General features: G+C 37.7%; 1 protein-coding gene across 1 annotated transcript; it reads left to right on the forward strand.

Annotated features, from left to right (window-relative positions):
- Positions 1–6,060: 6,060 nt before the first annotated feature.
- Positions 6,061–7,445, forward strand: SF3B5 (splicing factor 3b subunit 5). The gene has a single exon (XM_081041347.1). It carries the CDS (start codon positions 6,826–6,828, stop codon positions 7,084–7,086), a length of 261 nt encoding a protein of 86 aa, XP_080897473.1. The 5' UTR covers positions 6,061–6,825; the 3' UTR covers positions 7,087–7,445.
- The last annotated feature ends 16,421 nt before the right edge of the window (positions 7,446–23,866 follow it).

A 23,866-nucleotide genomic window follows, 5' to 3' on the forward strand; every position in this document is an offset into this window, starting at 1 on the left:
TGAGAGCCATTACATCTTCCCTAAGAACTAGACAAATTTTACACTTGCTCAAATTCCAACCAAAAGAAAGCTGTAAGTCAACTCCCTGACTACAGGTTCACCTGTGACTTTTTCTACAGGCAGACTAGAATGAATCCCATGTCTAATTAGATACCTGAACTGTTGCCTAGAAGGCAAGTCCCATTCACTTCATTTCTTGTTTTTAGATTTCTAATTTGTGACTACTGATGTCAAGCACCTTAGCTGAACTGGCTCAGCTATGAAAAAGTACTCCACGCAATCCTTGGAGATAACTCGTTGAAGTGACTCAAAAACAATTAAAATTTAGTATATTCATAATCTTTTAAAGTGTCACCATGGCTCTTTTTCTCTGACATTTACTCCCTAGAAAAAATTATTCCCTCCAAGCCACATCTCTTAGGCTTAGGGTAAAAGATGGTCATGACTTTGAAGTGGCTAGTTCCAACTACCAAGGGATACTTTGAGATGTTGGATATTTCCCTGCCTGATCCAGTGTGAGAACAATATTCTAATTCAACAAGTATTTATTGAGTGCCGACAATAGATAAATCATTACGCTAATATAATGAAGAAAAAAGTTACATATTTCAAAGGCACTTACATTCAAATGAGATACGTATGCCATATGCAGCCAGATTACAACATGATTTGTGTAATTATTCCTTTATTGTTGGCACTAAAGTTATTTCCAGTCCTTTGCTGTCACTCAATATGCTATCATGAACATACATTCATTCATTGATTCAATAAATATTAATTTAGTATCTTTGATATGTCAATCCTCAATCTTCCTGCTGCAAGATTTCATATTACTACAATGAATGGAACATGTGTATAATACTTCAAAGTTCTTTGTGAAATTCTTCCTATGAGAAATCTTTGTTCAGAAATTGTACCAGCTCGTGATTACAGAGCTATTGAATCTCCAACGAGGAGTTACAGAATGACTGCCCATGGCAATCATATCTGCCCCACAAGAGATTATAAAACGGTACAGGACCCTTTATCCTTTTGAAGTACATGCCCAAAAACTGTGAGTTCTAGATCTGCTCAAATGTACGGATCCCAGGATGGATAGAACAAGAGAAGCTGAAGCTGAAGACATTTTTAATCACAGAAAAATAAGATCGTGTGGGGCAAACTACTTTTTATAAATTCCATAAATCCCTTATCACCTACATTCCACATCACTGCTTAATCCAACTAAATATAAAACCCCAAAGTAAAAGTTGAGATGAAAAGAGAAAGATTGCTTGCTTTTCTCCTAAATTATCAGTCTTAGTTGCTTTAAAAATACAGCAAACCAAGTTTTTGTCTTCAGCATTTCAGTCACAAGGTACTTACTGTTCCTGCTTACTATGGATGAGAAATGCAAGGTGCCTAATTATAAAATGTTCTCAACCACTAGTGTAATTGTTGGTGTTAAACACTGTTTTGGCGACCTCTAGTGTGAAACCTGGTATCAATACCTGTACAATATAGAAAATCCTTTTAATATTTTAAAACTTGCTTACAGACAAAAGTGGCATTTAAACTAATTTGTCACTAAAGGAAATGTGACTTTAGTTCATTTCAATTTGAAGTTCATATTTTTTTGCAATAATAATAAAATTAAATATAATTTCTAGATACTTAACAACCAATATAAGATGGTAACCACCCTCTTATTTAGAGTATGCTACACCTATCCAATGGAATATTACACAGCTGTAAAACAGGACAACAAATGAGGAAGCTCTTTATGTACTCATATGGGATGATTTCCATTATATGTCAAAAAAATGAACAACAAAGTACAGAACTATGGTGAGCATTTTGCTACCATCTGAATTTTAGAAGGGGTAAAATAGCATATATATTTGTATTTGCTTATACATCCATTAAAAAACTCTCTGGAAGAACACACAAGGTACACAGCAATGATTACTTACTGAGGGCGGGGTGGGAAACGGGCAGATGTTGGAAACTGCTTTCCTTTGTTTACTTTTATGTTATGAATGATACCTTGACTATTCAAAAATATTAAATGACTGTGTTTAAAAAGTTAAAGCCAACAGCACAAGAACAAGAAAGATACAACTAGAAAATGTTGCCTTGCCATTTCCAGGCTTCAAAAATAGACTAATCAATCTATAATTTTCTGTCTAAAAACCTATTTTTCTTTATAAATTTTTAATTCTATGTCTTTTTCCAGTGGAATCTTTTCTTGCACATGTTTTTCTTACTCAAATGCCAAACTGAAGACGGCATTTGATAGTTACATAGAAGCAACTTAACAGAAAGGATTGATTTGAGGTTATTATCTTGGGGCATGAAACAGGAACAGCTGTCCTGGCATGTCTTGACAAAAAATTCGCCGGTTCCAGAACAAAATTCTCTATTGGCATTCAGTGTAAAGAAACTATGATATTCCTTACTAAGTCACAAGAAGGAACATCAGTAAGTATACACAGCAGATACTCGGGAGTACATCTAACAAGAGATGTGAAAGACCCATGTGGAGAAAATTCTACAAGCTTTATTTAAAGTCAAAAAAAGTTGACATAAATAAATGGAAATATATACTATGTGCATAGATGAGAAAACTCAATATAGTAAAGATGAAAATTCTCCCCAAATGTGCCTATGAATTCAATGTAATTACAAGTAAAATTGAAGCAGGGTTTTTTGATGTCTTTGAGGATCGTCTGAGGGAATGTAGAAAGTACTGTTCAGAGATTTGGGTTTCAAAAGTTAATATTCAATTTATTAAAGTTATAAATTTAAAAAAAAAACTACCTTTTTCCTTAAGCTTTTAAGGTCAGCTAAAAATCCTATAAGTCTAGAAAATTTTCACAATAACTTTTAAGGAGCCTTTGAATAAAATTGAATTCCACTCCAAATTCTAACTCTTAAACATTTTAAGTCACACTTATTAATGTAATACATTTCATTCTCCTTGTAAGTGTTGCAATTGTCTGTTTTAAAAAAATATTTTCACATACTTATTTTCACAAATCTAATTACAAATATGTAAAAAGAAACAAGTTTTCTTACATATTCCACAGCTGAATTGTGTCCCCTCATAATTCATGTTGAAGTCCTAACCCCCAATAACTCAGAACACAACCGCATTTGGAGATAGAAGCTATAAAGAGGTAATTAAGGCAAAATGAAGTCATATGGGTGGATCCTAATCCAACACGACTGGTGTCTTTGTAAGAACAGGTTTGGATACAGACACACACGAGTATGTAAAGAAACCATGTAAAGACATAGAAGATGGCCATTGGTAAGCCAAGGAGAGAGACCTCAGAATGAAATCAAACCTGCCATCAAGTACCTTGATCTTGTACTTCTTGCCTCCAGAACTGGGAGGAAATAAATTTCTACTGTGTAAGCCAACAAACTACCGTGGTAGTTTGTTGTGGGAGCCCTAGCAAACTAATGCACGTTGGCTCTTAATTAATCCACATAAATGTATATTGCATTTAGCTCTAAAGGCCTTTGAATTTGAAGACTTGTCTCACATCCTTAGAACCATTCTTAATAATATAGAAAGAATATTAATTTCCATGGCTTTGTTTGACTACTCCGTCACAATTTCCATGAAGATTTTACTGACAATTCTAAATTCATGTAGGAGAGCAAAGGACCAAGAATAGTTAAAACATTTATAAAAGAAGAAAACTGTATAGGCTTTCACCCTGTCAGATATCAATTTATTATAAAGGTACAATAATTAAGATCTTGCGTTACTGGTGGGGGAATGGACTCAGAAACTGATAGAACAGAATACTCAGAAACAGACCTATGCAACAGAAGCATGAAAGATGAGGAGAGAAAGTATGTACTATTTAATCAATAATTGGTTAACACTGGGAACTAATTAGCCATATAGGAAAAGTATTTTAAAATTAGATCCCTAAAACAAAACAAAACAAAACAAAACAAAAACGTCCAGGTGAATTCAAGTTCTAAATATGAAAAACCAGAATTCTAAAACTTTCAGAAGAAAATGAAGGAAACCCTTTTTATGGCCCCAGGGTAGAAAAGAGTTTTGCTTGATTCCATTTTTTAAACCAAATGCAAAAAGCACAGCTATAAAGGAAGGCTGATACATTTGACTACTTTAAACTTAACTTCTGTACAATAAAAAATACCCATAAAGGAAGGGTCAAAATAAGCCACAGAATGGAAAAAACCATTTTTATTGCATTCTAACTGACAAGCCTAGTATACTGAATATATAAAGATCTCCTAAAAAAATTAGTAAGAAAAAGACAAACATCCCAATAAGAAAATGGGCAAAGGATATGAATATGTAATTCATAGAAGCAGAGATGTAATAGGTCAATAAACACATTTTTTAAAAAGTTCAGACTTCCTAGTAAGCAGGAATATGCAAATTAAAGGCTCAATTAAATTCCATTCCACGCATCTGGTTTGAAAATTTTTAAAATGTCTAAGGACAGCAGGTTTGGGGAAGGATGTGGATCAGAAGGAATTCTCATTCTGCTGGTGGGAGATCCAATTGATAAAATTCATTTGGAGAGCAATTTGGCAATATGAGGCAAAGCTTGAAGACACTCATCCGTATATTTCAACTTTATTCCTATGTACCGGTATATTCTCCAAAGAAACGCCTTCACATGTATAAGAACATATGTACAAGAATATTTCTTGCAGCATTGTTTCTTATAGTAAAAATGTGAAATTAAATATCCGTTATTGAGAAAATGGACACGTTACGGTGTGTTAATTCAGTAGCATTGGAAAGATCCTACAATTAAGTTTGGGAACTTTCCACTGTGTGCTTATACGGTAGAAAGTCTGTGAACTTAATTGTCTGACTTTTTTTCGTACTACACAACAGTGAAAATGAATTAAAGCTATTAATACATTATATCAACATGAATTCTGATGAGGGGGAAAAAGCAACTTTCATAACAATACATATGGGGTGTCATTTATATAAAGCTATAAAACATACATAACACTAATACCTATTGTTTATGAATGCACAAACTATCAGCAATCAAAAAAACAAAACAACAGGCTCAGGAATGACTAACTTTAAATTCAAGACAGTATCCTGAAGTGAATAGATTAGGGAGGGGAACACAGAGAACTTCAAGTTTATTTCTACAGTTTTATATCTTTAAAAAAAAACCAAAACAAAGCAACAAAGTTCGGAACAAAAATGCCAAAAAAGCAAGGTTTGATATATCTAGATGGTGAATCCACAGGCATGCCTTATGATAGTCTCTGCATTTTAAGAATGAAATGTTTGTTATAACAAAGTTTAACGAAATTTTTTTTTTCATTTTTGGTACAGGCACTTGATCCTATAAAACATATTTTTAACATTTTCTTTTTAAAATATTTTTTAAAACTAAAAATTGTATATATTTAAGGTGTGTGGCATGATTTGATATGCATATACATAATGAAATGATTGCTAGGCGAGGTAATGAACATACGCATCTCCTGCCATAGGACTTTTTTTTTTTTTTGCGTCTGTGTGGTGAGAGCATCTGAAATCTACTTAGAAATTTTCCAGTATTCAGTACACTATTCACTATCGTCTGCAACTTTGTATGAGACTAAAACGATTTTAAAATTATCTTTCTCCCAGTAAAGAGGTCTATTTGACTGTCACACAGTTGTTTATCCATTCATCAAATGTTTCTTGAGAATACCGTCTCCGCCAGGCTATGAGGGATATCATTAAAAAATAGAAAAAGACACCATCAAAAAAGTAAACTTTCTCAAGTCGTTGGTGCTCGCGTGAGAAAATTCCTCAACCAAAAATTGTAGAAAGGAGTAACAAAGAGACGACGTACGAGATGCAAAGCGAAAGGAGAATTTACATCTGTCTGGATTAGCCAAAGCCGATTTCAAGGAGATGCTTTTGAGCTGACTTAAAGGGAGAAGTGTTTGCCAAGGGTACAAAGGCATTCCGAGCAGAGGGAACAGCTTGTACAAAGCACTGGAGAGGCGCGCGGCACGGCACGTTGAGAAGTGCAAGCTGGCGCGGGTGGGGTGGGGTGATGAGTTGGAGGAGGGAGGACCGCAAAATAAGCTGGAGAGGAAGGAGGGGCTGGAACGTGGAAGCCGGAACGTGCTGGAACTGGTACTGTACGCTGATCCCCGTGCAGGAGACGGCGGCCCTGAAAGCGGTGAAATAACGGCCACTCCACACCACCTGCGAGTGACCTAGCTGGTACCAGAATTCGCGTCTCCACACACGTCAGGGGGACCTACCCCTAGTTGTGAAGTGTCTCCCGCCACGTAAGCTCCGAAATCAAAATTACCCAGAGGTCTTTTTGCCAGTTGCCTATAGCCCTGTCCTACTTGAATTTCCCATTTCTTGTCCGCCCCCACTGCGCGGGGACAACAACCACCTGCCACACGCCGTACTCCATCAGGCCGCCTAAGGCCTCTTAAACCGCGAGGAGGAACTCCAGAAGCCTGTCTGCTCGAGGCCTCGGAGACCACAAGTCCCAGCATGCAAAGCTTCCTGGTAGAAAAAGGGCCACTGACTGAACCATCATGCAACGGTCTCCGACGGGAACGGGGTTCTCCATAGGGGCGGAAGACTTGCAGCGTCGCCTAGGCAACTCCAATAGCGCGACAGAACACACTTCCTCTTCCGCCTTTGAGAGCCTGAAGCGCGAGTCCACGTAGCTTCGACGTGGTGACGACATTCGCCAGCGACCGCACCGGTCCGGAGGTTCAGCGGGGCGGCCCCTCACCGGTGTGATTCTCGTGCGGCTCCTCGTGTGTGTCCTCTGATCCGAGAACAACCGGGAAAGCGGCGAAATGACGGACCGCTACACCATCCACAGCCAGCTGGAGCATCTGCAGTCCAAGTACATCGGCACGGGCCACGCCGACACCACCAAGTGGGAGTGGCTAGTGAACCAGCACCGCGACTCCTACTGCTCCTACATGGGCCACTTCGACCTTCTCAACTACTTCGCCATCGCGGAGAATGAGAGCAAAGCACGAGTCCGCTTCAACCTGATGGAGAAGATGCTGCAGCCCTGCGGACCGCCGGCCGACAAGCCCGAGGAGAACTGAGACCCCCCGCCCTGTCGCCACGGAGCGGGGGCACTTCCCTCCCTGCGTTCTGCCGGTTTGCCGTCTTTCCCGCGTGCTCCTGCCCCACGTGGACCGATTCTCCCCGGTTCCTGCCTCTCGAGCTGCCTTTGTACAGAAGTGCTTTCCCGGGGCATCTCGTCTGACCTGCCTTCGTGTTGACGCTTCGGAACACAGTCCTGGGAGACCGGCGAGACCCCTGAGAACTGTGACCGTGGAGATCCTGCAGCCAGCCAGGGCTAGGGGAGTTGGCACTGGCGTGAGACGGAATTTGGAGGCTCGGTTTTGCCCAGTTGATTGTCGTTGTTGCATTTACCATAAAGTTCAGAAAATGTTCAGTCTCTTGGTGTGGGCTACTTGTGTTCAGGTGGAGTGGTGTGTGGGTTCTGGGGCTTGTGGTTTCCTGTGAGTCTGAGCAGGACACTGGGTTGGGGGTGGCGGCGCGGGGGCCGGCGTTCATGGCCATACACTTAAATCCACCCTACGTAACCTCAACATACTCTCCCACCCTGACTTCTCCGAAGAGCCTTTTTCAGGTCCATAAGGGCGTCAGTACTGAGGTTTGTGATCATTGTGTCCCACCTCTTTTTCTCTCATTCAGAAAAATCTGTCATTGCCCTTTCTCTCTAAATTGCTTTTTTTTTTTTTCTTGGGACTGTGGACATGTCATGAAAAATGGCAAGCTGTCAAATGAGCTTTTTCATTCGTTCAACGTTGAACAAGTCTACGTTGAGCCCCACGTGGTGGGCATTTTTCCAAGCTTTGGCTTGTACTAGTGGAGGGAGGGGTTGCCACACGAACTAAACATAAACGTTAGAAGGTGCTGTAAAGGATGGGAGAAGCTGTAGGGTTGTAATTTTAAATAGGATGCTCATGTTAGACTGTTGAGATAGTAACCTTTGAGCAAACACAAAGGAAGTGAGGGGGAAAGCCTGGCAGAAAACGGGGGAAATGGCTTTCCAGGCAAGGAGAACTGCCAATGCAGTGGTCCTAACGCTGGTATTGTGCCTGGCGTATTGGAGGAAGAGCAAGGAGGCAAGTAAGAGAGGAGGGAGTGAGCAAGGGTAGAGGGACAGGTAGTGGAAAAGGAAGAGAGAGAGTCTGGCAGGCCAGTGTAAGGACTTGGGCTGTTACCTTAGGAAGATGGGGAGCCCTTGGAAGACTATTAAGTGATATGATCTGACATGTTTTGAATCCCAAACATTTTGGCTTTGGGATTCCATTACATTCTTACACATTCTTGAAGACCCCACAGACCCTCTGTTTACGAGGTTTCTAGCTGTAGATATTCATCAGATTAGAAATTAAAACAATTTAAAAATATTTAGTAATTCATTTAAAAATAAACTTACATGTTAGCAAAAACACTCTTACTTAAAAAATAACTGCTTTTTAAAAATAATTTTGCAGATGTCTTCAATGTTTAGCTTAGTAGAATACAGCTGGAGTCTTACCTGCTTCTGCATTCAAACTTGAGATACGAAGTTCTAGTTGAAGTATGAAGAAAATCTACATATAAATATGTAGGGAGAAGTATTTTACTAGCCTTTTCAAATAACTGGGATATTCTTTGATACTCAAGCAAAACCCAATGGTGTTATTTCTTAAAAGTTAGTTAAAACATGGAAGCTGATCGATGAACTTTTCATTTTCTATTACATTAAAATTCATTCAGTTGTCTTGAACTTGGAAGGGATTTTTTTACCCATACATAATTTTGTGACATGCATCAGTTGTTTGGAAAGTATGGGCTCACTGAGTTATACAGGACTTCCAAAGGTTGACACATTTCATTATACATATCAAAAAGTCACGTTTATCGATATCACATTTATTGAAAGTCACATTTATTGATAACTCATTAGGAAAGTCTTACTGGGATGCTGAAAAACTCACAGTGATAGTGTTAAGTTTTTCGCAATTTTAAGTTTTTGCTTGATACCCTAAATTTATCACTGGTAGCAAATACTCTTGTTTTCCTTGAAGTGACAAGTCCACTTCGTTCATTTTCAATAAAATGTCTGCCCGATATCCAATTCTAAATAACTATGTTTTTTGTTCTTGCATGTAAAAGTGGCATTCCTCGAGCAAATAAAAAAAGCTCAGTTTGCAACTCAAATAATAACAAGTGCTCTTCCTTGAGAAAAACCATTTTCCTTTGGTGGCATCAGAAATGCTTTATGCGTACTACCAGTTTTGTCACATGAAAAACTTAAAAAGATGTATCCTTAAGGGCTAAGATTTTATAAAATTAATACTTCATTACTGCTTCATCAAGAACAATTTTAAGTGAAACTGAGTTGATGTTTTGATTTTTTGTTTTTTCTTGAGAAATGTATGGCAGTGGAGAATACAAGGACTGCTAGTAGTTTGTTGCCATTGCCTTGCTTCATGCTAAGTGCCAATAGTTTTCACTATTGCTTCTATGCCATCTGGACAAATGTTAATGCAGTGGAAGTGGCTGATGAAATCTTAGTATTACGAAAATGGTGTTGACTTCATGAATTTCCTAAAATTCCTTTCCCACCATTTTTAATTGGAAAAAAAAAGATAGACTGATAGTAGATTAAACTATGGTTATTTCGACTTCAGTATTTGGCAGACATTTTCTTCAAAAAAATGAATGAAATGGGCCATCACTTCACAAAACACAACTGAACTTCTATTTCAGAGGATCCCTCTGGCTGCTATGTTGAGAATAGACTGAGGTAATAATGTAAAAGAAAATAAATTGTAGTAGAGTAAATAAAAGTATCAACACTACTGCTTTTTCCCACCTTATCTTAAAGAGTAGGAAAGGAGAGAGTCAAGCTGTAAATCCCCGTCCTTATAAAACTTAATAAAGGTATCCTAAGTGGCATGAAAGTGAGCCCCTGTCCCTAATTAGAGGCTGTAGCAGACCCGGAGAGATGACAATCTGCACTGGAGATATAGGAAGGAAGGCACTGGATATATAGTATGGGGTAGCTTAAAGAATCAAATGAGTACTGGGGACAGTAAGAACTGCAAGAATTTAGAAGGAAGTTAGTAACTTAGAGAAAGACCTCACGAACTGGCTAGGATTTACATTGTTGGGTTTCACCAGGGCAAGGCTTTGGGTCTGTTTTATTACCTGATGGATCCCAAGTATCTAGCATGGTGGCTGGCACATCACAGGTCTTTAGTAAATGTTGAGTGTTGAATATGGGAAGTTAGGCCTTAGTCCCAATATTATGCTGGGCCCAGGCTAATTCATGTTCTCAGGTAGTTTTCAACTTCACCAAAATAAGCAATAGCAAAGAAAAGGTGTTTGAAAACATGCTTCCTAGATAGTACTAATAATAGCTAACATATTGACAGCTTTTATGGTGTGCTAAGCATTTTAAGTGATCTTTGCAAGGTATTATCTTTGTTTTGTAGAAGAAATAGGTTCAGTTAAGTAATTTACCCAAGGTCACACAATTACTATGTGACTAAGCCAGGATTTGAACTAGGTCTTTCTAGTTCCAAAGTACAAAGTCTTAAGTGTACTCTCACCCAAGTAGGTCCACTATGTAAAAGTCATATTGGAATCATTTAAAATCAGGTACTGTCTCATAAAAAATAGAAATATTAAAAGTTTAGTAGATTATATTGAAGGAAGATCAGCCCCATATAAAAATTTCTATCGTAGAACTCTAGTAAAAATGTAACTTAAAATATGTTGAATAAAGGTAATTTTAATGGGATGAATAATAATTTGTGTGGAAAAAATTCCAGTCAAGGATCTGAAAGTAAACAAAGTACAGTCCAAATAAATTTAATTGAGCCAGTTATCTTTTTTTTTTGTTCTCGTATAAAATTTTATTTGTATCAAACACAGGAGGGCAGCAGATGATGCTCTGATCGAAATGACTTTTGAAAAGAACTCTAAACTTGTAGATGCCTGCTAACCTAGGAGAAAATCAACTCAATATTTATTTACAGTGATGTCGTAATTAGAAAGCCACGTTGTGAACTGTAAAGAACATGTTTTTCACTTGAAAACTATCCAGTGAATACCATGTTTCCCCGAAAATAAGATCTAGCCGGACTATCAGCTCTAATGGATCTTTTGGAGCAAAAATTAATATAAGGGGTGGTCTTATTTTAATGTAAGACCGGGTATAATATAATATAACATAATATAATATAATATACCAGGTCTTAAATTAATTTTTGCTCCAAAAGATGCATTAGAGCTGATGGTCCGGCTAGGTCTTCTTTGCGGGGAAACATGGTACTACAGATCACTGTATTATGCTCACAAGGGAGGGATAAGATGTGGACCCTATCCTTAAAAGGATGCTAGTTATGGAAATAAATACAGCAGCACATAAATAAGTGATCTGTAGCAGCGAGTCCTAAGTACTAAAGAATGATTTAGAAAAAAAGGCTCTAAAGTTTACAAGAAGAGATCATTGCAAACTGCCCGTGAGGGAGTGGATGAAGACATGGTTGAGGACAAGTCTTGAGCAGGACCTTGAGTGATAAGTAGGATTTACGTGTGTTAAGGGCAAGGCATGAGCCTCTGGGGATGATATTACCAGCTGCTCTAGGAAGGGCAGGAGAATTCAAACCACTCATTCCTACTTAAAACCTTTCCATAACTTCCAATAACTTTTTGTGGTTTATAGGCCATCCACTCGATGGCTTCTGCTTTCTTCATAAACCTAGAAAAGCAAGTTAAGATCTAAATCCTAGGATAACAATGTTAATTCATCTTCCCAACAACCCTGGGAAGGTTATTATCTCATTATCTCACCAATCAGCAAACACATTCTACCAATCAGGAAACACTTAAGTTTTTTCTTAATATCACTCAGTCGGCAAGTAGTAAGATGGGGACTTACATTCAGGTCTGATTCCAGCATCCAAGCTCTCTATAGGGTAGGTCAAGTTTTCCAAAACTTTCACAGAATTCTAATTCCATGAAAGGTTTAGATGGTTTTTGGAGGGGCGGGGGCAGAGGCGGTGGAGGAGTAAGGAGAAAGGAATATCTTGATTAAATAAGTTTCAGAAATGCCCCACACCTTGGAAAATTGTGCTTTAGGTTAGTTTTTTTAAGTTCTGCAATAAGAAATTTTGCTTAACTCATTTCCTAAACTTTTTTGAACTTGGAGCTCCTTTTCTCAAGAAATACCAAGATAATTTTGAGAATTTTTTTTTGGGGGGGGGGATACAGCTTTTGACAATGAAACAAATTTGCATAGAGAAATGATATATTCAACCCTGGGCTTGGGGAAAACTAATTTGACAGCAGTGTATAGGTGGAACCCATAACCACAGGTAATTTTTCTTTCCCCCTTAGACTGTAACGCTCTCCAGCTGAAAATGAATACCTTTGTGAGTGGACAATTCATTGTTCTCAGCTCTGATGTCTTTCATTTTCCCAAGATCAGCAAAAATATTAGGATGAAAAGAGACAATTATATTGCACAAATTAGTTATGAAGCTATCTAAGGTTCCTTCTTTTCCAAGTCAAGGGCATGAATAAAAAACAATGTTATAAAGAACTTTGGACATTTTTGTCCACTATTTTGTGTTTTAGTGTCTGGAGGATTATACTAATAAAGCATCAGCGGTGAATGATCTGGTAGCCAACAGTTGCTCTACTTCAGAGATATGACAATTCGTTCTTAATTGAACTGGCTTCTTATCTCATCCCAACTTCCTTCCAGGCTCTCCATGTCCTTTATTTTCCTACCTGGAATACACACATCACATATACCTGCCTACTCAGCAACAGTGAAAAATGGGAAAGGGTGATGGGTAAGAAATCAAGAAACGGAACTCTCCGTCTCACGCTGCACGAACACATGCTACAAACGGCCCTTTGAAGCTCTCTCTCTGATCCATGTTACTGCAAAATCTTTCCTTTTCTCCACTTCCCTCCTTCCCTACCCACTGTTCTTAGCTGTTAATCTTGTCTTCCAGTCTTCCCTCTTATCACTCTATCCTGCAGCTTGAAAGAATCCTATCCTTAATTCCTCCATTCCTCACAAATGCAGTGGCCTTCCAATCAGAACTGTCTCATCCCATTAAAAATGGAGAAGAAATTAAGTAGGTAATTTTAGGGGTTGTGGTACATAGCATAAAAGAGTTTAGGGGGTTCACCTTCTCAGCTTGCTTCTTGTGTCCAAGCCCTCAACTAGCAGCCTAGTCTCTGGTTCTGGTCCAGCACTGTCTATTTTAGAATTCTGCTGTTTACAATGAGTATAATATCACATTCCTACCTCCATCAATTTTGACATGAGGATCAAATGATATGTACTTTCAAGAAAAATGTTGTCTGATTAAAAAAAAATAAGAAAAGTACAAAAGATAATATAACATGGATATTCCCTCCACCTCAAGTTAACAATTGTTTATATTTTGTCAAATCTGTTTCCTTCTTTCCTGTTTTGAAAATAATTTTGCAAATAATATATGTATATGTGCCCCTTCTAAAGAATGAAAGGAAGCATTACAGATAAAACTACTATTTCCTTTGACCACTCCTAGCCTACTTTTTCCTCTCTCCACATATCTATCCCATCCTTAACACCAAAATAATACCTTCTATGAGTGTTCTTCCAGGATACCCATTAGACCAAACATATACCTGTATGCATATGTGATTTATACATACATACATAGATATGTAGATGTATATTGTGTTTTTAAAAATATACAAATGAAACTAGCTGTTTCTCAAAAACTAAACATGTAATTACCACATGATCCTGCAATTCCATTCCTAAGTATATCCCAGAAGAATTGAAAGCAAAGACTCAAACAAATATTTGTACACCAAATATTTGTACACCAAATAGCAGCATTATTCAGAAGAGCCAAAAGGTAGAAACAATCCGTGTCCATCAACAGATGAATGAATAAAGAAAATACGGTATGTATGTACATAAAATGGAATATCATTCAATCATAAAAAGTAATGAAGTTCTGATACATGCTAAAATATAGATGAATTTGGAAGATATTATGTTCAATGAAATAAGCAAGACACAAAAAGACAAATATTGTATAATTCCATTTGTATGAGGTATCTAAAATAGGTAAATTCATAGAGACTAAAAGTTGATTAGGGAGTTCCAGGGGTTGTGGGGAAGTACAATGGGGAGCTATTGCTTAATAGTTACAGGGTTTTTTTCTTATTTATTTCTTTATTTATATTTTTCAATTACAGCTGACATTCAGTATTATATGAGTTTCAGGTGTACAGCATAGTGGTTAGACTATTATATAACTTAAGAGGTGATCCCTCTGATGAATCTAGTACCCGCTTGACACCATACCTAGTTATGACAATATTATTGATTATATTCCCTATGCTATACCCAGAATTTTTGTTTAGGGTAACGAAAAAGGTTTGGAAGAGATAGTGGTGATGCCAGCACAACATTGTGAATGTACTTAATGCTACTGAATTATGCACTTAAAGTTACTAAAATGGAAAATTGCACGTTATATGTATTTTACCAAATTCAAAAAAATTAATAATGTAATATATGAAAACCAATGAATTGTACACTTTAGATGAGTGACTTGTATGGGATGTGAGTTATGTCTCAATAAAGCTGTATACATGTATATACATATATATACTGCTTTGTCGAGACATAATACATAGTATTATATTGCATATAATTCTAAGCTTTTTTCCACACATTATATTTTTGCAATCTATTCCGATTGAGAAATACAGATATGTAGTTACGTTCTTTCTAACGCATAGGAGTATACCTCAATTTATACCTCAATTTATCCATTCCCTGATTACGGGCACTTAGTTCCCAGCGTGTCACTATTTCAAACAATTCAGCAATTAGCATCCTCATACATGTCTCCTCAGCTGTGGGCAAGATGTCCTCCTCAGAGCACAGATGTGTATGTTACATGTGTTTTGAAAGGTGGAAAGTGTCACATAAAAGTAAGGTTCTTATTTTCAGAACCTTTACCATTAGCCATTTATTGAATGGATGTTTATTGAACGTGCACCAAGGAAAACAGGGTCACACCCTTCGTGGATCTTCTAGTCCAAGAGGAAGAAGACAGGTAAACAATTGATTAGGATAAGGGGCAACCCACTCCTTAACACCTCAGGCTCTCTAAGGCAGCTCCTTCTGCTCTGCAGCTTTCATCTGCACCCACCTCAGCTTCTCACTCTTACTTCCCTCTACTCACACCCTTGCTTTCTCACTGTTCCCATTTGTTATCTAATGCCCTAGCCAGCATTTTAATCACCCAACCTCTATTTCAATAATCCTTCCTTTATCCTTACTTACTCCATCCCACCTTGGAAAAAAAGTATGTAAGACTTTGAAGAAATTTTTTCTAAAAATTAATTTAAAAGAAAACAAAATGTGTATTTTCCACAAAATTTCAGGCTTGAATATCTCTTGTTACTTGTGTCTTTCTGCTAGGTTAACCCGAACTTTGGATGATAAAGTGTTATTAAGCAAGGAGAACGATTTGAGTTGATGTTGTCCATCATGTAGCTTAGCGTGTAACACACTATAGATGCTTTAAAAATATTTGTTGACCAACAACACTACTAGGGTCTATCATCAGTACATGGGAAGCACAGTCTTAGGCTTACTGAAGAGTTATAAAGATGATAAAAATAAGGTCTCAATCAAAAAAGAAAACATAGTACACCAATGGAGCTCCAGATTCTAGGATAGTGAGCACTCAGCTGTATTTGTTGAATGATGATTAAGTGAATGAATAAATGAAAGAGCAAATACACAAGAAGCAATGGGATTGGGTAAAGTTGAGGAGGACATAGAAAATGCTGAACATAGATAGATTATGGATCTTTCAGCCCTTAGGCTCAAAAGAGAATTCTGAGGTTTCGTGATGTGTTAAAAGCCTCACCTAAGTGATTTTGGTCCTATCAAGTATGATAAGCACAATAGTTTTGTTTTTCAGCCTCAACATCTTTCAAAGAAATTGCACGCTTATTCCCATCACTTGACATATTAATAAGATATGTAAAAAATATCAAATACGCAAATAACTCGACGGTTTCACATAAAATGGAAGTTTTAAGCTATGTAAATCTCAAAATACATATTTGATTGAATAAGCAATTTCACAACATTCATTTTTATAGGAGCACAAGGTAATTCTTATTCTTAGTTTCTTAGGGAAAAGATATTTTGCTAAAAACTAGGTATCTCCCATATGCAGTAGAAAATAATTATTGATATGAAAAATGATATCTGAGATAAATACATCTCAGTAAGGACCTACTTTGGAGATGGTGAATGTAATGTGGTAGCACGAGACTAAATATGCACCTTGCTTTCCTGTTAATTTAAATAGGCCTGTAATGATTAGAATCTGAATTGTGAAAACTCAGCATATTTACACAAGAGTGTAAATATGCTGAGCGGACCTAACATTCTGTTTTTTATTTTCCTCTCTCTTCAGTATTCTCTCTGATTTTTCTTCTATCTCCCTTCCCATTTATCTCTTTTTGACTCTTGCTATTCTGTGAAAAGAAAGTTAACAGATAATTAGTGCAGTGAAGCCAACACATCTTTAAACTTTCCTCTGAACCTTAGAACAACTTTAGAATTCACATATTAGGACGTGTAGTGCTAACTAAATTTTACACACTCCGAAGTTTGTCATAGAAACACAAATTTGTAAGGTAATAACTAAGACATATTTGTGTGAAAGATTCCACAGTTTGATAGCACGCATTTATTTTTATAAAATAAGCATTATAAACGGATTTAAATGCCAAATAATATTTATGTGCTTTTATGGGTGGATACAGTAGAAAAAGCCTTGTAGGGGTTATTCATTTGTATCAGGAGCACTTGAGTATGTTTAATGTACTAATTATATTCGAACTGGTTATTCATGCTTCTGTATCAAATCTCTGGAAAAACAAACTTGTAAGGGTGATGAATTTTTTGAACAAAAGGATTCAATAGTTGTAGGTTTGAGACAATAGCTGTGAGTTTATTCACTCCTTAAGCCTGTCACTTTTCTTACCACAAATTTTATAATGATATATAAACTACAACCCTACCCAGGCCAGGACTCTTGAAAAGAGTGGAAAGGCAGGTGAAACTGAACGCTGTTACTGGAGAGCCATCTAAAGGGTGTGTCCTTCCAATAGCATCGTATAAGATATAACAGGCCAGTGTTACATCCTAATAGTCACTCTACGTCAAAGTTTGGGGATAGTAGTTATTGTTTTGTCTTTCTGAATTATTTTAATTTTTAAAACATTATATACATATATAAATAAATAGGTAAAAATAGAAATAGATATACAGTTGACCCTTGCACAACAAGGGGTTAGGAGCACTGACCTCCATGCAGTCGAAAATCTGAGTATAACTTTTGATTCCCCAAAATTTAACTACTAATAGCCTACTGTTAACAGGCCTTATTGTTAACATAGTCAATTAACACATATTTTGTTTGTTTTATGCGTCTGTATTATATACTTTATTCTTACAATAAAGTAAGCTAGAGAAAAGAAGTTATTAAGAAAATCATAAAAAAGAGAAAATTAATTTACAGGATTTATTGGAAAAAACCCACATATAAGTGGACCCATGCAGTTCAAACCCACATTGTTCAAGGGTCAGCTATAGATATAGATATAGGTATGACCATATAGAAAGTCTCTTTCATATTCAAAGACTGTAAAATTACCTCAAATTTGTACTTCGACTTATTAGGGTTACCTCATACCTTCATGAAAGTTATATTTGTAGGTATTCAATTTACCCTTACTTTATAAATGAGTAGTTTGCCCTCATCTAGGTAATTTTGAAGATCTTTAAGGTCCCTTTCTATTCTAATGCATCATTTCTAATTTGTATAAAAGCCTACTTTTGCCCCAGACACAAGATTCTAGGCAATTACCCAGGTAAAAACTGGCTCTCTGGGCATGTCCATGTTTAAGTTTCAAATAATAATATAATATGTGTATAGATTTCTACTGAAATACTGTGTTTCCACTTAGCCTTTGATTTTTAAAATTCCAATTAGTAGTAATAATAACTAGCTCATTTTTTCAAGTATGCCTATGATACTGATTTTTATGAGTTTTAAGTATAATTTCTTCTGACTAGCTCAAAATTGCTGGAATCTTTCAGCATCAGACTATTTTGGGGAATGCTAAAATGCAATTGCCCAGCTTGTTAATAATCAACATCTGTTGGCTTATCTCTTCCATGTTAAGCACTGAAGTGAATATGGCATTTATTTGTACACCAAGGACTGTCCCCAGAATGGCACGTTTTTTCTTTCTTCTTCAACCTAATCTGCTGAATATTTTCTGTCCCTGATTTCCACGAAGTAACCGAGCTTGAGTATCAGTAGTGCACGGCATGTAAACCTTAAAAGGATTTAGTTCAAACTACCTTCTAATTTCTATATGGGTATCTTTAGTAACAGCTTCTTTGAAACAGCAGTGCTGTTTCAAGAGATAATGTTAAATTGATGCTCTACATTGGTGTCAGGGCTTAAGTTTTTGTAATGAGAGATTATGGTTTTCAAAGGATAGAGTTTACCACAAATATGTGGTGAATAAATGTCCAAATTGTATATGTTATACAGTGTACGTACAGGAATTCCTCCTGATGGAGCCACTTGTACGAAATCTATAGTGGTCATGTACAGGGTGGACAAAAGTGTCCAGGTAGAATGTCACACTGACCTGAGTGGAGGATTTTCCCGTCCTACCTAAGAGGAGCTGGAAGGGAGAGACTGTTTTACTCACTTTTAGCACAGGGCTGGGATATAGTAAGCATGCTACACATATTCCTTGAATGTGTCTTTATGCCTAGGGACTGTCTTCATATTCTAAGTTAGGATTATTTCAATTGAAAAACAAACAAACAAACAAAAAGGATATTGAAACACACACTGTCTGAAGCAAAAAGTGAACCTAGGGGTTCATGTCACTGACTAGTCCAAGTGCTCCTGTCTTGGTGCTTCTCTATCCAGGACTCAAATATGTGACCATACCTGTTTTTCTGTCTTAATTTGTTCTGATTCCTCAGCACTGCTGCCATTTCCTGAAGGCTGCCAGTAGCTCCAGGGCCTGGATACTTCCCAGTTCAAATCCCACTTTCCCGGAACCAATCATTCTGGCCAGGGATAATAATAAATTGACTAATTTAGTCTTGGGCATGTATGTGTTCCATTCCTGGACTACAAGTGGGGTCAATGCTTCCAGAGGTACCTGGGGGTCGACTCATTAAGAGAAATAGAAGACGGTTGTTAGGAGATTAAATGGACAAGCAATGACAAGAAATAACAAGTGTTAGCCATGGGTGTGGAGAAAAGGGAACTCTGATGCACTGTTGGGGGGAATGTTACATTGGTGCGACCACTGTGAAAACGATATGGAGTTTCCTCAAAATAATAAAACTAGAATAAACTTTCATTCTGAAAGCCACCTAGTTTATGGTACTAGGAGGTCTGACAATTAGGTTCGTGAACTTCTTGCAACAATGTTACTAACCTTTTTTGATATCAGAGGAATTATTCATTATGAATTTGTACCAACTGCACAAACAGTTAACCAAGTTTACTATTTGGAAGTACTGAAAAGGCTGCATGAAAAAGTTAGACGACCTGAACTTTTCGCCAACAATTCATGGCTCTTGCATCACGACAATGCACCAGCTCACACAGCACTGTCTGTGAGGGAGTTTTTAGCCAGTAAACAAATAACTGTATTGGGATACCCTCCCTACTCACCTGATCTGGCCCCCAATGACTTCTTTCTTTACCCAAAGATCAAGGAAATATTGAAAGGAAGACATTTTCATGACATTCAGGACATCAAGGGTAATACAAGGACAGCTCTGATGGCCAATACAGAAAAAAAGTTCCAAAATTGCTTTGAAGGGTGGACTAGGTGCTGGCATCGGTGCATAGTTTCCCAATGGGAGCACTTTGAAGGTGACTGTAGTGATATCCAGCAATGAGGTATGCAGCACTTTTTCTAGGATGAGTTCGCGAACTTAATTGTCTGACCGCGTATGTTATAGCAGTCTTAGGAAAGTAACACAAATAGTTTTAACAGGAGTTTTCTAGGTTGTGTCAAATAAATAGAGCGGTTTTTGCAATACAACAAAACAAAGCCCAACTGAGCCAAACCAATTGCAACTCTAATACAATGTCTTTTTATTCTAGAAAGGTTTTTTTTTTCTTTTTTACATAAGTCTTTGAAGATCTAAAATGAAGTATTCAGCGTGAAAGATAAAAAGGCATGTGTAACAAGCAGGTTTTCATGTTAAGTCTGTTCCCTCAGAACTGATCTTCAAAATGCAAACTCCCCTCCCCTCAGTGTTCTTGGAAGGCATGGTGATTCGTAGGCATGGATCTGTGGCCTTACACAGACTGGGTGTGTTTTTCTCCAAAGACTCATATATCCACTTCTCTCTTGACCCGCTACAGTCTCTGTAAACTACTTTGACTAGTTCTGCCAGAAGAGACAGGAAGGGGAATTGCTAGTCTTTCAATGGCTGGGGCTTTCCACTGCTCTTAGCAGTGTTCTCAGATCCATCTCACACTGCTTTATTTGGATGGGGATTCCCTGAAGCCCCTCTGAAACTGGAGAAGTCCCCAGGAGCCACGAGGGAAGTGGGCACTGGCCTGTACAGGCTGAGAACTAATTAGTGACTTCCGCCGCACTCCGGCTTAGACCACTTTAATACAGGCTTTGCACAGCACGGAGGTTAAGGATCTAAGGCTCAGGATCAGGCCTCTAAGGATCAAGGGGTTAAGCTGCCTGGGTTTAAATCCTGTCTCTGCCACTTACTGGCTGTAAGAAAAAACTTGGAAAAGCTACCTAATTGGCTTCTGCCTCTGATTCCTCATTCATTAAATAGGAACAATTCCAGAAATGATGTGTTGGGTTGTTCCGATGTCTAAACTAAATGGTTTAGTACACATCGAGCGAAAAGTAATACATGGCACATTTATAGGTACTAAGTAATTATAATTGTACCATATCCTTTATGAAATTGCCATAATATTGAAAAGTTATGAAGTCTAGGGAAAATATTTAGAAACTATGTATTTATGAAAAACATATATACACGATAAAATATACAAGCATATTTCAGACATTGCGAGTTTAGTTCCAGACCACCTCAATAAAGCAAATATCTCAATAAAATGAGTTACACACATTTTTTGGTTTCCAAATGCATATAAAAGTTATATTTACACCATAGTGTAGTCTATTAAAGTGTGCACTAGCATTATGTTCTTTTTAAAAAATGTGCATACCTTAAAAAAATACCTTATTGCTAAAAAATGCTAGCCATCATCTGAGCCTTCAGTGAGTTATAATCTTTTTGTCAGTGGAGGGTCTTTCCTTCAATCTATAAAAAAAAAAAAAAAATGCAACATCTGCGAAGCACAATAAAGTGAAGTGCAATAAAATGAAGGATGCTTGTGTAACTATAAGATCTACCATGTTTTCCTGAAAATAAGACCTAGCTGGACAATCAGCTCTCATGTGTCATTTGGAGCAAAAATTAATATAAGACCCAGTCTTATTTTACTAAAATATAAGACCTGGTCTTTATAATGTAATATCATATCATATCACATCACATCACATAACATAATATAATATAATACCAGGTTTATATTAATTTTTGCTGCAAAGGATGCATTAGAGCTGATTGTCTGGCTAGGTCTTATTTTCGGGGAAACACGGTATGTATACTTGGCAGAGACACTTCACCTCACTGAGCTCTGGTTATTAATCTATAAAACACAAGATTCCCCACATACACTACTAAGAATAGCGTATCTGCACACACCTAGGTTAAATCCCTCCAGTTATTTAAAAATAATTGTCTATACACATACAAACTCCAAAACCCAGCCCTCATAATCAAGAAAGATAATTGATGTGTGGCTGTATTTTGTTTCTTTTAAAATAGGTAATTTTGTTCTGTTTTTATTGTTGAGGTGAAATTCACATAATATACCATTGACCATTTTAAAGTGTACAATTCTGTGACATCTAATGGGCTTGCATTTTTGTAATTTTTATTTTATTTTATTTTATTTTCAGGGGTACAAGAATATAGTTTGACATCTGCATACACTACAGTGTGCTCACCACCCAAAGTCTAGTTCACCCGTCACCATACAACGTACTCCCTTTACCCATTTTGCCCTTTCTTCCCCTCTTCCCCCTCTGGTAACCACCAATCTGTTGTTTGCATCTATAAGTATGTTTTGATTTTGTTTGTTCTTTTGTTTTGTTGGGTTTCCTTTTTTATTCCACATATGGGTGAAATCATATGGTATTTCTTTCTCCATCTGACTTACTTTACTAAGCATGATACCATCAAGGTCTATCATGTTGTTGAAAATGGCAAGATTTCGCCTTTTTTATGGCTGAGTAGTATACCACATTTTCTTTATCCATTCATCCATTGATGGACAATGTTGGTAGAAAGACAAAATGGAATATTAGAGCAGCGGATTAAATTACTCACAGGGAAAACCATCTTGGCCGGGTAGACTAAAGTAGATTAAAACCTAGGCTTTAACACATTTGAATAATCAACCAGTACAGCCCGTGGCCCCATATACCAGACTGGGGACCCCTGATAAGACACCAAACACAATAAAAATATGAAAGTTGCAGGAAACAGTCATTGCCCTGATTCTCACCATGGATCATCATTGTGTTACGCTGCTGAGAACACCAAGCCTCATCATGCCTGGGAAAGAAGTTATCTACTAGAATTTATAATGGGATGGGTGAGTTACTTTGCATCCCTGGGTGTGGGGGAGCTACTCAGTCTCCACTGTAATCCCATTGTCCTGCTGCAAGCCAGACCTGTTGAAATGAACTATGCCTTGAATGGAACATGCACCACTGAAAGATGGGAGAAGGCAGGGGGTCCTGGTCTGGCATATCCCACTCTCCGTCCAACTCCCCATGCTTGACAGTGCTGCCTCCCTGGCAACATGTATGGTATGCACAACCAGGTTAAGTTCCTAAAGCTGCCAACCTCCCTCTCCTCAAGGCCAAGTGCGCATGTTTACTTTTCTGCTGGTACAGTCACTTGGCCACCATCTTTGTCCCTCCATCGGCCTAGAGGACATTATAGCACACATAGAAGCCCTTACCAAATTTACCCAACAAGCCTTCAGTGAAAATCAGCAAAGCCTGTCCTTACTGAACACTGAAATGTCTCTGAGAAGCTGTCCTCCAATTAGAATGGCCTTGGACATTATTACTGCCTCGCAAGGAGCCACCTTTGCCATTTTCCAAACAGAATGGTCTGTGTTCATACCTGACACGCCTGCTAATATATCATTTTATTAAATCACATGAGGGCACAAGTAAATGCCCTCAGATGCAACACCCAGCCTAGGCGACTTAAGAAACTAGTGGTTCAGATCACGGGGCTCTTGGTGGAAAAAACTGTTTTGGGAATCATTATCTTAATCTGTGTTTTCTCTTGCATGTGCCTGTATTGTTGTTGTGGTATCTGCCTCCAATGCAGCCAGATAGCTGTCAAATGAGACACCTCCGGGTTCGTGAACCTCTCGCTGACTGCTCAGGACACATTGTGGAGGGGGGGAACGTGTGAGATTGTAAAAGCCAGTCACAATGGGTGCAGTGTTGGAGGAGGTCATCTAGATATGACCGCTGGTTGATCCTCAAGTTAGATTCAGGCAATGGGAAGCTCCTCACCTTTTCTTCTTTTTGGAATGTACACCCTGTCTATTGATGACACCATGG

The sequence above is a fragment of the Rhinolophus hipposideros genome, assembly GCF_964194185.1.
Source record: "Rhinolophus hipposideros genome assembly, chromosome: 3".
NCBI lineage: Eukaryota > Metazoa > Chordata > Mammalia > Chiroptera > Rhinolophidae > Rhinolophus > Rhinolophus hipposideros.

Bases quoted from the DNA above. Each gene is read 5' to 3' on its own strand.
- SF3B5 (XM_081041347.1), top strand. From the start codon at position 6,826: ATGACGGACCGCTACACCATCCACAGCCAGCTGGAGCATCTGCAGTCC.